This window comes from Microcaecilia unicolor, chromosome 7 (genome assembly GCF_901765095.1).
Source record: "Microcaecilia unicolor chromosome 7, aMicUni1.1, whole genome shotgun sequence".
In the NCBI taxonomy this organism is placed as follows: domain Eukaryota; kingdom Metazoa; phylum Chordata; class Amphibia; order Gymnophiona; family Siphonopidae; genus Microcaecilia; species Microcaecilia unicolor.
The window spans coordinates 118,828,508-118,843,035 of record NC_044037.1 but is presented as its reverse complement, the minus strand read 5'-3'; the positions used below and the strand labels follow the sequence as shown (position 1 = coordinate 118,843,035).

The window sequence follows — 14,528 nt, the reverse complement described above, 5'->3', positions numbered from 1 at the left end:
TGTCTTAAGTCCAACTTTGGACATTTTGATAAAAACGTCCAAACTTCAAGTGGGGAATAGAGCCATTTTCAAAACAGAAAAATGTCTTATCTTTTTTTTGTAAATGGCTATTTGCTAGATGTTTCACCTTAGGGGGCAGTGGACTTCAAATAAATGCTCCCAGGTACACATCTCTCTGTTGCTCCCTTATTTTGTCTGCTGAGCCCCCCAAAATCCACCACCCCCAACTGTCCACCATTACAATAGCCCTTATGGGTGAAGGCAGCACTTATATGTGGGTACAGTGGGTTTCTAGTGAGTTTTGGAAGGCTTACAGTTTCCACCACAAGTGTAATAGGTAGGGGGAGGTATGAGCCTGGGTCCACCTGTCTGCAGTGCACTGCACCCACCACTAGACTACTCTAGGGACCTGCATGCTTCTCTAATGGACCCAAGTATAACATCTGAGGCTGACATAGAGGCTGGTAAGTAATGGTTTTAATCACATTTTTGGGAGGGGATTAGTCACCACTGGGGGAGTAAGGGGAGGTCCATCCTTGATTCCCTTCAGTGGTCATTTAGGGCAGGATTTTTTATTACTTATTTGTTAATATAAAACTCACCCTCAACGTTCTGAAGACAGTGACGTCAGTGAAGCCAAGCCCTGACTTCCTTCAAAAAGGGTCGAAGGTTCGTGGTGGTGAAGCCACCAAAATCGCCCTGGGCCCCGCCCTCAAGGGCGGAGCAATGGCAGAACAACGAAGGGGTTGGCAGGGAGGGAGTGGGGGGGGGGGAAATCGCTATGGGCCCCGCCCTCGAGGGCGGAGCAATGGCAGAACAACCAAGGGGTTGGCAGGGAGGGAGAGAGGCAGGGAGGCGGGGGGTGGGAAATAGCTACGGGCCCCGCCCTCGCGTCAAACGTCATGACGTTGAGGGCGGAGCAATGCCACAACAACGAAGGGGTTGGCAGGGTGGGGGGGGGTGTTGCCGACAAAAACTTTGCTAGCGCCCGTTTCATTTGCTCCGAAACGGGCCCCTTTTACTAGTTTGTTAATAAAACAGATCTAGACCAAAACGTTCAACTTATAGCCCTGGATGTTTTTGTTTTGTTCCATTATGGCAGAAAAACATCCAAGTGTTAGGAACACACTCAGATCCCGCCCTTAACATGCCCCCTCATGATTTGAACATACTTCTGATGGACTTCATAGAAAAACATCTAAAAACTGGTTTCAAAAATACCAATGTTTTTTGTGAGAAAAACACCCAAATGCAGATTTATGCCACTTTTTTCCTGTTTTGAAAATGAGCCCCATAGTAACCTATAGAACATTGTAAGTCTAAATGCTTTGAAAATGAGACCCTTAGATATCTGCACACACAAGGAATAATTTTATAAAGTTTTTTTGGCATGTATATCTTGGTTACTTGGTTGAAAAGGCTTTTCATAAAATTGTTCCATGGTATACATGTGCATAATATATGTGGTGACAAGATAGCACATACTTATTAATGTACAGTTTCAGCATTTCTGGAACACAGGGCACGGTGGGGTGGAACTGCAATGTATGTAATTTTTTTAAATACACAAGTAAAGGCATAGAGTACACTAGCTTTGAACAGGTGTAAATGTGTGCATTAACTATTTTAATCAGTAATTACGTTGGCTATATAAAATAGGCATCTTTTTGGACTTTACATAGGCATCCTGTAATAAAATTACACCTACAGATAAAATGTAGTGAGACATTCACATGCCTACACAGGAGTGATTTCATAATTGCACACTTTGAAAGATTTTGTAAGAGAAAGTGTATGCACATACTTCTGCTTTGATAATTTCACCAGGGAATTTAAATTCTTGCATTTATATCTGCCCTTCACCAAACATAAATTTCCTGGGTTAACTTATTCACATATGGCCAAATGTTTTTGAAAGTATGCACTTAAATACAAACTTGTTCCCATCCCTGCCTCCAGAAACACCTCTGCCCAGTCCAGGTAAAGTTATGGATGTAAATTGAATGATATATTGGGCAGGCAATTTTATGAAAGCCTATTTCCACTAGTAGCTTCCCACTTTTCCAAAATCTGTTGATAGTTGTGTCCATCAACCAGCAGGTGGAGATAGAGAACTGAAAGCTGAGCTAGCATCCAGTCCAGCTCCTACTATCTCCAGCAAGTGAATGAACACACTTTACTGCCTCTGGTTCTGAGTGATTTGCTCCTGGTCCAGGTGGTCAACTGGTCCCCAGTTGAGCTCTGTGGGTGGCTTGAATCTGTAGAATCATATCTGGAGGTCTTCAGATCCCTGCCTCTGGTGTCCCGTGAATTTACTTCTTCTCTTTCTTCATCTCTCCCCCGTTTCCTTTTCCAGCAAAACAACCTTAAAAAAAAAAAAAGGAAAGAGGTTTGCTGGAGAGCGTGGCACAGAGTATCTGTCCTAAGACTTTCTCATCTGTGACGTGGATGGGCATAATCGAACGGCGCCGGCGAAATACATGGCCGGCGATGTATTTTGGCGGCGCCGCAAACAGCTGGCCAGACCCGTATTTTCAAAAAAGATGGCCGGCCATCTTTTGTTTTGACAATACGGTTCCGGCCAGCCAAATGCCTTGGATTTGGCCGGGGTTTCAGATGGCTGGCTTCGTTTTTTAGTGATAATGGAAAGTTATGTTGGCCATCTCAAACCCCGGCCAAATTCAAGGCATTTGGCCGTGGGAGGAGCCAGCATTTTTAATGTACTGGCCCCCCTGACATGCCAGGACACCAACCAGCCACACTAGGGGTCACTGCGGTGAACTTCAGAAAAGCTCCCTCGTGCATAGCTCCCTTACTTTGGGAGCTGAGCCCCCCAAACCCACTACCCACAAATGTACTGCACCCACTAAAATTGCTCCAGGGACCTGCATACAGCCTCTAGGACTTATTGCTGCTGTATAACTTTGGCACACCAGTTCACACCTGAAGACTAATCTCTCTGAAAAAGTCCTTTCTTGAAATAAGCACGTTTACTCACAGTTAACTGCAGATCAGAGGTTGTGCCCCACTGGCAAAGAGTCCCCTGGTACTAAGATTAGCAGTAGGTCAGAGCTGGCACAATGGTGTACAATGCCCTCTTTCAGCACCATGCAAGGTAAGAACCTTTTTAAGGCTTGGTCGTGAAAATAAAAGGACCAAGTAAAGCCGGCGAAATACTGCTTAACGCCACTTTTTTTTTTCCATTATCAGCGAAAGCCGGCCATCTGGTAGCCACGCCCATGCCCGCCCATGTCCCGCCTTCGCTAATCTACCGACACGACCCCTTGCACTTTCGTCGGCGAAGTGATGGGAAAGCGGCGATGCTGTCAAAAATGCCACTTTCCATTATACCGATTTCGCCGCTTTTCCGAAATCGCCGACCATCTCCCGATTTATGTCGGGAAATGGCCGGTGATCACTTTCGAAAATAAGCTGGATAGTAAATTACGCAAGTTCCATGGCGTCCCACAGATCAATCCAGAGACTTGTGGTTGTGTCCCTCTACCAGCAGGTGGAGATAGAGAGAACCTCCGAGGTTTGCTATATGTGGACCTGTGCAGCTAATTGAACCTCAGTATTCTCTTATCTAGCAGGTGGAGGGACATCTGTGCAGCTGTGGTTTGATCTGGCTTGTGGTGTCCTTTGGGCCTAGTTTAGCACAGACAGGGGTTGAGTGGCTGTTTACAGCTTGTAGTGTACACCTGGTGGTGCCAGGTCCCTCCCGGTCCCCCCCTACCTTTCCTCCGTTGCCTGGGGCTGTTGGCCTGATTGGGTGTTTCCTTTCTGTCCTGACTGAAAAAAAAAAAGGTAAGAGACTTTGTTTTTGTTTAATCATACGGAGGAACTAGACGCTCTGCCGAGTCAGTTTTGGGGCAGGTGTTTGTGGAGCATGTCAGTAGCTTATAAGGCGGCTAAGTGCTGCTCCCAGTGTGGGTGCTGGAGAGCAGCATTGAGGGAGTGTGAGTCCTGCTGCCGTCAGCCCGCAGCGGGTGTTCAGCTTGACGGGGGTCCCTTCAGGCATCCGGTGAGTCGGAAGCACAGGGGATAGTTTTGGCGGTTTCCTCTGGGCAGTTAGTACAGCGCGCGTTGGCGGGCGCCATTTTTTCCTCTCAGGTGCGACCCGCTCCGCACGTGGCGGTTGATAGACAAGAGGCGCAGCGCGCTTCTGTGGCACAGGCTCCGATGGAGGGAAGCGATGTACAGGGAGCAGGGGAGTCCCTTGCAGTTCCTTTTTCCACGGATTTTGTTTTATTAATGCACGATGTCTTTCTTTTGAAGAAGTCAGGAGCTTCTCTTCAGACAGCCCCGTCTCTTCCTCAGCAAACTTTGATTGCTATAGCCTCAGTCTTTCCTGCCAAAACGTCCCCGGGTGACACAGATGACCCGGTTTTGTCTTCAGGCTGTCCCTCAGAATCTTTGGATTTGTCAGATGAGGTCACCCTGCCCTCTGAGGAGGGGGATGATCCAACGGCTGCCCGCCTTTTTTTTTGCAGGGAAGAGCTTCCCTACCTGATTGTTAGGGCTTTTGAGGTTTTGGCCATTTCCCCCCTGAATCGTCAGGGGGAACAGGTCCGGTGCCCTCTATTATGTCTGGCAACAAATGCCCACCTCGTACCTTTCATGTGCATGAGGCCATGAAGATCCTTATTTCGGCGCAGTGGGATACACCGGACAGTGGGCTTAAGGTTGCTTAGAGCTATGTCGCGTCTTTACGTGCTACCTGTTCCTGACTTAGACTTGCTGAAGGTCCCTACAGTGGATTCCTTAATCATAGCGGTCACTAAGAAAACCACTCTCCCTGTGGAGGGGGGCACGATGACGCTCAAGGACCCTCAGGATCTTAAGTTGGAGACGTGCTTGAAGCTGTCCTTTTGAAGTAGCGGCCCTTTCCCTGCAGGCCTCAGTTTGTGGCTCCTATGCAGCGCGGGCATGCTTATCGTGGGTACAGAAAGCCTCCTCTCCGGAAGATCTTGTGGCTGTTTTGCCGGCCTTGGAGTCCGGTTTAGCCTTCCTTACGGATCTTCTTTATGATCTTTTGAGGGCTTCGGCGAAGGAGGTTTCTCTAGCGGTCACCGCGCGTCGCTGGCTGTGGTTGCAGCATTGGGCTGCAGACGTGGCCTCTAAGTCATGTTTAGCAAGTCTTCCTTTTAGGGGAAAGCTTTTGTTAGGGACAGACTAAGAAAAAATTGTGAAGGACCTCAGTGACTCTAAGGGCCAGCGCCTCCCGGAGGACAGGTCCTAGTTTGTATGACCGGCAGGACCTAGACCTAAGTTTAGGGATACACGGCGTTACCGTCCAGGTCGCGGTGCCTCTTTTCAGAGAGCAAGGTCTTCTCAGAGGTCTCAGCCCTTTCGAGGTGACAGGCGGGCCTTCCTTTCCGGTAACAGCAACCAGCCCGCAGCCAGGTCCGCCCAATGATGGGGCCCTGGTCCATATCCATCCGGTTATTGGGGGCAGACTGTCCCTATTCCTGGTGGAGTGGACCAGGGTAACATCCGACGAATGGGTCTTGGAGGTTATCAGAGATGGCTACAAGTTAGAATTGGCTCGTCTGATAGTAGACACTTTTCTGGAATATCCTTGCAAATGTCCCGCCAAGATGCGGGCCGTTCGACACTCCCTCCTCAACTTACAGTGGCTGGGTGCCATCCAGCCAGTACCCCAAGCAAAAAGAGGGTGTGGTCGCTACTCCATTTATTTTGTGGTGCCAAAAAAGGACGGTTCTTGGCGACCCGTCTTAGATCTCAAGTGCGTCAACAGGTCCTTACGGGTTCGGCTTTTCCGCATGGAAACCCTCCGATCAGTGATTGCAGTGGTACAGCCAGGGGAGTTTTTGACATCTCTAGATCTCGAAGAGGCCTATTTACACATTCCAATCTGGCCTCCCCACAGGCGCTTTCTTCGCTTTGCAGTGATTGGCCATCATTTTCAATTCAAAGCGATGCCCTTCGGCCTAGCCACAGCACCTCGGACCTTTTCCAAGGTCCTGGTAGTAGTGGCGGCCTATCTCAGGAAGGAAGGGATTCAGGTCCATCCCTATCTAGACGACTGGCTTGTGCAGGCGTCTTCTTTCGAGGAGAGTCGGCGGGCAAACGACAAAGTGGTCGGGTTGCTTCAGTCGCTTGGTTGGGTGATCAACTTCCTGAAGTGCAGCCTAACGCTGTGACAAGGCTACATCCCCAATGTATAGAGTGAAGCAGCAGAACCATGAACTACATATCCCAGAATGCATTTCCAGTCCTAGCAGTGAGATCCCAGGGGATAGGCAAGCTGGCCATATACCGTCTCTGACCACAAAAGGGAGGGTGAATGAAGGAGCCAGTTCCCGGGACCAGCAATTTGTATATCATGCTGCCCACCTGTAATAGGGAGGGGTGGGCTGAGAAGCAGGAGGAGGATTGGATGGAAGAGGGAATTAATCAGCCTGAGCAGGGGAAGAAAGCAGAACGGAATGGGAGCTTGAGAGCGGAGGAAGGCAGCCCCTGAAGGTTTGGAACCTACATGGTTTTGGGAATTTATTTTGGTTTAAACCCTGCTTAAGTAGAGAAGCCTGGTTTTCTTTTGGGGAAACCATGAATGGTGGGGGAATTACTAACCTGTTTTGAAATCTGATTATTTTGAGAACCTCTGAAGTTGGAAGGCTTGTTTAAGAAAGTAAAGACTGCGTGGTGATTAACTGTTTGTCTTGAGGGGAAATCCTGCTTGTGGGACAAGTACTATTTGTTGGCTACTGACTGGGCCAAAAACAGCAGGGATTTCCAAAGGACTATTGCATTCCCTCAGGGAAGGGGGCAAAGTCTTTGTGTAATTGGCTGATGTACTAAGCAAGGCAGAACAGCCCTGCCTGAGAAGCAAGTCTCTACTCTGGAGTGAAGTTTTGTGTATGAATCTGGAAAATAAAGGAATGTTTTGAAGTATTTCCTGGTGGCAGTTTTGTGAAGTTCTGGCTATTCATGGGAGGCAGCTTCCTCCTCCATACTGGAGCAGCGGGCCCATTTATAACGCCTTCCCAAACACTGGAATACTTGGGGGTGTGCTTCAGTACCCAAACAGGGATAGTTTCGCTTCCTTCAGCTTGAGCACAGTGGTTACAGGCTCAGTTACGAGCGCTGTTTCAAAACTCCGAACCCACGGGCTTGGGACTATGTACAAGTTCTAGGTTCCATGGCCTCCATCTTGGACGTGGTAAAGTGGGCCAGAGCTCACATGCGCCCCCTCCAGTGGCACCTTCTGAGCCGTTGGTCTCCGCTCTCGGAGGATTACGAGGTTCGGGTGCCATGTTCGGCCCATCTTCACACAATCATGCACTGGTGGTTCATTCAAAAGAATCTGGTGTCGGACATTCTTCTGGCAACCCCGGACTGGAAGATGGTGACCACAGATGTGTCACTGTCTGGCTGGGGGGCAACAGACGGCCCAGGGCGTTTGGACTTCGACGGAGGCGTCATGGTCCATCAACCGCTTGGAGTTACGGGTGATTTGTCTGTCCCTTCGAGAATCTCTGTCTCTTCTCCGTGGTTGCCCAGTTCGAGTTCTTTCGGACAATGCGACGGCGGTCGCCTACGTAAACTGTCAGGGGGGCACCAGGAGTGCACCCCTAGCGCGCGAGGCGGCACTGATCTGCCGTTGGGTAGAGACTCAGCTCTCGTTCTTGACAGCAGCTCATATAGCAGGGTCACAGAATGTACAAGTGGACTTTCTCAGTCGCTACCAGTTGGAGCCGGGGGAGTGGACGCTCTCCCCTCTGGCCTTTGACCGTTGGGGGATGCCAGAGATGAACTTAATGGCCACCACATTCAATTCGAAGGTTCCCCGTTTCTTCAGCAGGGGACGAGAGCTGGACTCAGAAGGCATCGATGCCCTTCTTCAACCTTGACCCAGGGGCCTGCTCTATTCCTTTCCCCCGTGGCCAGTGGTGGGCAGGTTACTGACTCACATTGCAAGTCATCCCAGTCGAGTGATCCTAGTGGCTCCGGATTGGCCCAGATGACCCTGGTTTGCAGATGTGATCAGGCTTCTGTTCGATCGTCCTTTTCTGCTACCGCTGCAGGGGCCAGTCACGATGGAGGATCCCTCCCCCTTTGATCTTACAGCCTGGCCCTTGAAAGGGTGAGGTTGAGAAGAAAAGGGTATCCGGACGCGGTTATCGCTACGATGCTGTAGGTTCGGAAAAGATCCACCTCGATAACTTATGCTAGGGTGTGGCGTACCTTCGATTCTTGGTGTGTGAGTTCAGGATTGTCAGCGGCTTCGGCTTCAGTATCGGTTATCCTTGCATTTCTTCAGGAGGCTGTACAAAAATCACTTTCCTTGAGTTCTTTTAAGGTGCAGGTGGCAGCTCTGGCATGTTTTAGAGGCCGGCTTCAGGGGGCGTCCATTGCCTCCCACCCGGATGTGGTTCATTTCTTGAGGGGCGTAAATCGTTTGCACCCTCCTCACGTGCCAGTTCTGCCATCCTAGAACCTTAATCTAGTTCTCAAAGCGCTTCAGGGTCCTCCTTTCGAACCCTTATCAGGGATTACGATTAAGGATCTCCCCTTGAAGGCAATTTTTCTAGTAGCCATTACTTCCGCTCGGAGAATTTCAGAGTTGCAGGCCCTTTCTTGCAGAGACCCCTTCCTGCATTTTACGGAGGCGGGGGTATCGATTAGGATAGTTCCTTCGTTTTTGCCCAAGGTGGTTTCTCATTTCCACTTGGGGCAGTCCCTGCATTTGCCAGCCTTCCGCCGGGAAGATTACCCTGAGCAATTCCAGGCTCTTCGCTGCTTTGACGTGAGATGGGCTCTTCTCAGGTATTTGGAGGTGACGAATGAATTTTGTCTTTCTGACCATCTCTTCGTCCTTTTGGAGACAATAAGACCGGTCATATGACATCCAAGGACACCTTAGCCCGTTGGTTGCAGGAGGCCTTCTCTTCGGCATACATGGCATTGGGCAAGCAAGCCCCTTTGCAAGTTCGTGCTCATTCTACACGAGCTCAAGCTTCCTCCTATGCAGAGTCCCGTTTGGTTTCTCTAGAAGATGTCTGCAGGGCAGCTACAGGTGCTTTGGTCCATACATTCACTTGTCATTATCGGGGGGATGTGGCAGCTCGTCAAGATCCGGTGTTTGGTTCATCGGTGATTTCTGCCGGGTTGGGGGTGTCTCGCCCTACTTGAGGACTGCTTGGGTACATCCCACAAGTCTCTGGATTGATCTGTGGGACGCCATGGAAGGAAAAATTAATTCTTACCTGATAATTTTCTTTCCATTAGTCCCAACAGATCAATCCAGAGGCCCCCCCCCCCCCCCTGGGTTTACTGTCTGCAGTTTTGTTGCGGTTGGCGAAGGCGCAAGCGGAAGAACAAATGGCTAGAAATGTAAGGAGGGACGACAAAAATTTTTTCAGGTATATTAGTGAAAGAAGAATGACTAAAAAGGGAATTGTGAGATTAAAAGATAGAGCGAACCGCTATGTAGATAATGATGAAGAAAAAGCCAATTTGCTAAATAGATACTTTTGTTCTGTTTTCACTGAAGAAAATCCTGGAGAAGGACCGCGAGGGACTGGCAAAAGTACACCTGAGAATGGAATGGATATAGCACCGTTCACGGAAGAGAGTGTGTATCAACAACTTGGAAAGCTAAAGGTGGACAAAGCCATGGGACCGGACGGGATCCACCCCAGAATATTGAGGGAGCTCAGAGAGGTTCTGGCAGGTCCTCTTAAAGATTTGTTTAATAAATCCTTGGAGACGGGAGAGGTTCCGAGGGACTTGAGAACGGCGGAGGTGGTCCCTCTTCACAAAAGTGGTGATAGGGAAGAAGCTGGAAACTACAGGCTGGTAAGCCTCACTTCGGTTATTGGTAAAGTAATGGAAGCGATACTGAAGGAAAGGATAGTGAATTTCCTGGAAGCCAATAAGTTGCAAGATCCGAGACAACATGGTTTTACCAGAGGGAAATCGTGCCAAACGAATCTCATTGAATTCTTTGATTGGGTAACTGGAGAATTGAATCATCGACGTGCTATAGACGTAATCTACTTAGATTTTAGCAAAGCTTTTGACACGGTTCCCCACAGGAGGCTCTTAAATAAACTAGATGGGCTGAAGATAGGTCCCGAAGTGGTGAACTGGATTAGGAACTAGTTGACGGACAGACGACAGAGGGTGGTGGTAAATGGAGTTCGCTCGGAGGAGGGAAAGGTGAGTAGTGGTGTGCCTCAGGGATCGGTGCTGGGGCCGATTCTGTTCAATATATTTGTGTGTGACATTGCTGAAGGGTTAGAAGGTAAAGTTTGCCTATTTGCGGATGATACTAAGATTTGCAACAGAGTGGACACCCGGGAGGGAGTGGAAAGCATGAAAAGGGATCTGAGGAAGCTAGAAGAATGGTCTAAGGTTTGGTAATTAAAATTCAATGCGAAGAAATGCAAAGTGATGCATTTAGGGAGTAGAAACCCATGAGAGACTTATGTGTTAGGCGGTGAGAGTCTGATAGGTACTGAGGGGGAGAGGGATCTTGGGGTGATAGTATCCAAGGATCTGAAGGCGACGAAACAGTGTGACAAGGCGGTGGCCGTAGCGAGAAGGTTGCTAGGCTGTATAGAGAGAGGTGTGATCAGCAGAAGAAAGGAAGTGTTGATGCCTCTGCACAAGTCGTTGGTGAGGCCCCACCTGGAGTATTGTGTTCAGTTTTGGAGGCCGTACCTTGCGAAGGATGTTAAAAAAAATGGAAGCGGTGCAAAGAAAAGCTACGAGAATTGTACGGGATTTGCGTTCCAAGATGTATGAAGAGAGACTTGCTGACCTGAACATGTATACCCTGGAGGAAAGGAGGAACAGGGGTGATATGATACAGACGTTCAAATACTTGAAAGGTATTAATCCGCAAAAAAATCTTTTCCGGAGATGGGAAGGCGGTAGAACGAGAGGACATGAAATGAGATTGAAGGGGGGCAGACTCAAAAAAGATGTCAGGAAGTATTTTTTCATGGAGAGGGTGGTGGATGCTTGGAATGCCCTCCCGCGGGAGGTGGTGGAGATGAAAACGGTAACGGAATTCAAACATGCGTGGGATATGCATAAAGGAATCCTATGCAGTAGGAATGGATCCTCAGAAGCTTAGCCAAAATTGGGTGGCGGAGCAGGTGGGGGAAGAGAGGTTGGTGGTTGGGAGGTGAGGATAGTGGAGGGCAGACTTATACGGTCTGTGCCAGAGCCAGTGATGGGAGGCGGGACTGGTGGTTGGGAGGCGGGAAATACTGCTGGGCAGACTTGTACGGTCTGTGCCCTGAAAAAGGCAGGTACAAATCAAGGTAAGGTATACACATATGAGTTTATTTTGTTGGGCAGACTGGATGGACCATGCAGGTCTTTTTCTGCCATCATGTACTATGTTACGTTCGGGCATATTTTCAAAGCACTTTGGGAGGCTAAGTGCCATATGTTTCTATGGAACTTTGGGAGGTTAAGTGCTTTGAAAATAAGCCTCCAGGTATGTTAGTTTTTTTCGGGTTCCATTGTTCTGAATGTTCCGTCGTTTGATTAAAAAAATAAATAAATATAGAAGTGGTGCAAGTATGTTGGGCAATTGTTCTGACAATGTCAGGAGAGTTTTCTGTTGTTTCCATTCCACTGCTTTGGTATAATTCATACTGAGGTTTAGTTGGCTGCACAGGTCCACATATAGCAAACCTCAGAGGTTCTCTCTATCGCCACCTGCTGGTAGAGGGACACAACCACAAGTCTCTGGATTGATCTGTTAGGACTAATGGAAAGAAAATTATCAGGTAAGAATTAATTTTTCCATAAAGACCTGTACAGTCCATTCAGTCTGCCCAACAAGATAAACTCATTTTACATGGTGTGCAATACTTTATATGCATACCTGAGTTTGATTTGTCCTTGCAATTTTCAGGGCACAAACAGTAGAAGTCTACCCAGCACTGTTTTTGTACTAAAATTTCTGAAGTTAACATTGTAGCACCTTAAAATTTACACTACAGCCCATCCATATCTATTCAGTCATGATCAGGGCACAGACCATAGAAGTCTGCCCAGCACTGGTTTTGCTTCCCAATTACCAGTGTTGCCACCCAATTTCTGCTAAAATTCCATGGATTCATTCCTTCTAAACAGGATTCCTTTGTGTCTATCTCATGCAAGTTTGAATTCCATTACTGTTTTCATCTCTGCCACCTCCTGCGAGAGGGCATTCCATGTATCTACCGTCTTCTCCATAAAAAAATATTTCCTGACATTACTCCTGAATCTTCCCCCCTTCAACTTCAATTCATGTCCTACCGCCTTCCCGTCTCCAGAAAAGGTTTATTTGCAGATTAATACCTTCCAAATATTTGAACGACTGTATCATGTCACCCTGTTTCTCCTTTCCTCCAGGGTATACATGTTGAGGTCGGCAAGTCTCTTGTACAGTTTGCAACGCAAATTCCATACCATTTTGTAGCTTTTCTTTGCACCGCTTCCAGTCTTTTTACACCTTTAGTAAGATACGGCCTCCAAAACTGAACATAATATTCTATGTGGGGCCTCACCAACGACTTGTAGAGGGGCATCAACACCTCATTTCTTCTGCTGGTTATACCCATACAGCCTAGCATCCATCTGGCCACGGCTGCCACCTTGTTGCATTGTTTCTTCACCTTCAGATCCTCGGACACCATCACCCCAAGGTTTCTCTCCTATCCAGTAACTCTCTTTTGGGTTTCTGCACCTCAAATGCATCACTCTGCACTTCTTGGCATTAAATTTTAACTTGCATTCCTTCAATGTACTCCGGACTACCTTTGATATATAGCTATTATTTATTAAACATCATGTGTCCAAAATCTCTCATTACAAACTTCGATATTCACAACCACTCGCCAACCATCATTCAAACCTTGCATACCCTGTGTATAATTATGTATTAACTTGCACATCATATGTAATACAGATCAAAAAACAAACTCCTTGCTCTCACATGATCCGTAATGAATGGATTGTTTTATTGTTGTTTTTATTCTTAGAATGGATACCTTTGGTTTGCCGTGCTTTCCTATCAAAGAAATGGAGTTCGTGTAGGTTATTTTAAAGTTTTGTGTATTTTTAAAGAATGTAAACCATTTTGGTTTGTGTATGCAATTAAGTAACGGTATAGAAAATAGATAAACGATAATAGAGATCTATTATCTCATAATTTTATGAAGCAGAACTTCTATTCAAAGGCTTCATGTATAGTCCATAGTCCAATATCATCACGCTCTTAAATGTGTTAGTCCAATTGCTGTCTCCCAAATAGTACGGGTATAATCCAACGTAAGAACAATGTGCTGCCCGTGGAAGGCTATCGAAAAGATGTGTGCACAGTAAATGACTTCAGCTGATTGTCTTTACTCATTCTGGTCCGCTTATTCACAAGTCTTTTGTGGGGGACCGTATCAAAGGCTTTTCTGAAATCCAAGTACATTACATCTAGCGCTCATCTTTCATCCAGTTCTTTGGTAAGACGTGGAGACTGTGAGCTTTGGGAGAGCAGCCAGCAGTGATAAGGTTGACTAAAGTTTGACTCAGAACCGCTTGGAGGGCTGCAAGTTCTACTTGATGCAGGGGAGGGATTCTGATTCACTGCTTGGGACAAATTGAGCTGCGCTTGTGACCGTCGGGGTGAATGGTGACATTTGCAGAAGCAGTTAAGTGGTGTTCCCGCTGCGGGGACCCACCGACGTTGCAGTGTGGGCAAGCCGGGAATCCTGTGGGTCATGGTGGGAAACAGTCGGCAGCACCACATCTTAAGATTTGGCAAAGCATCCGAACATGCCGGAGTCTTTGAACTCTTTGGCAGGGCCAGTGCACAGTTTGATGCAGGAGATTACGGGAATGGGTGCCATTTTTGTTGGGGGCTAACTGGTAGTGAGCAGTCTCTGATCACGTGTGGAATACAGCTGCCATTTTACAGCCTCAAAGCCTGTCATAACATTCTGCTGAATCTGGGTCTTTGTTTTCCGCATAGTTTATATTGCTCTTACATCAGGCCTATTTACTGAATCAGGGATAGTCGGAGTTGCTGCAAGGTGCTTCAGTTTCTCGCCCCTCTGCCCCCCCCCCCCGACTCCTAACAGATCTCATTTAGACCTCCAAGAGTGGGCAGATGAGGCTATCTCTGCTTCTTCCTCCTTATCTGATGTGGCCTCTATCTATTCAGAGGAGCCATTAGAAGAGGGAGAACTTCCCATCTTATTTCTTAGGCTCCTGGCATATGCAACTGCCAGGAGCCTAAGAAATAAGATGGGAGAGTTAGAATATATTGCACTAAATGAAAAATTAGATATAATAGGCATCTCTGAGACCTGGTGGAAGGAGGATAACCAGTGGGACACTGTCATACCGGGGTACAAATTATAACGTAGTGATAGGGTGGATCAAATTGGTAGAGGGGTAGCATCAGTGGTGTGCTGGAGCCGGCTCGCACCGGCTCGCAAGAGCCGCTTGTTAAATTTTGACAGCTCTTGCGAGCCGATTGTTCTTCGGTGCGAGCCGGCTCC

General features: G+C 47.8%; 1 protein-coding gene across 3 annotated transcripts in view; it reads left to right on the top strand.

The window, feature by feature from the left end:
* The window catches only part of CCDC189 (coiled-coil domain containing 189), a 132,604-nt gene that overhangs the window by 88,508 nt on the left and 29,568 nt on the right, over nt 1-14,528 (top strand). The window contains exon 7 of one of the 3 annotated variants that reach the window (XM_030210511.1): nt 13,014-13,064. The exons of the other annotated variants lie outside the window; for them this stretch is intronic. Coding sequence (XP_030066371.1) covers nt 13,014-13,064 — 51 coding nt within the window. The remainder of the gene's footprint in view (nt 1-13,013; nt 13,065-14,528) is intronic. 3 annotated transcript variants of the gene reach the window in all.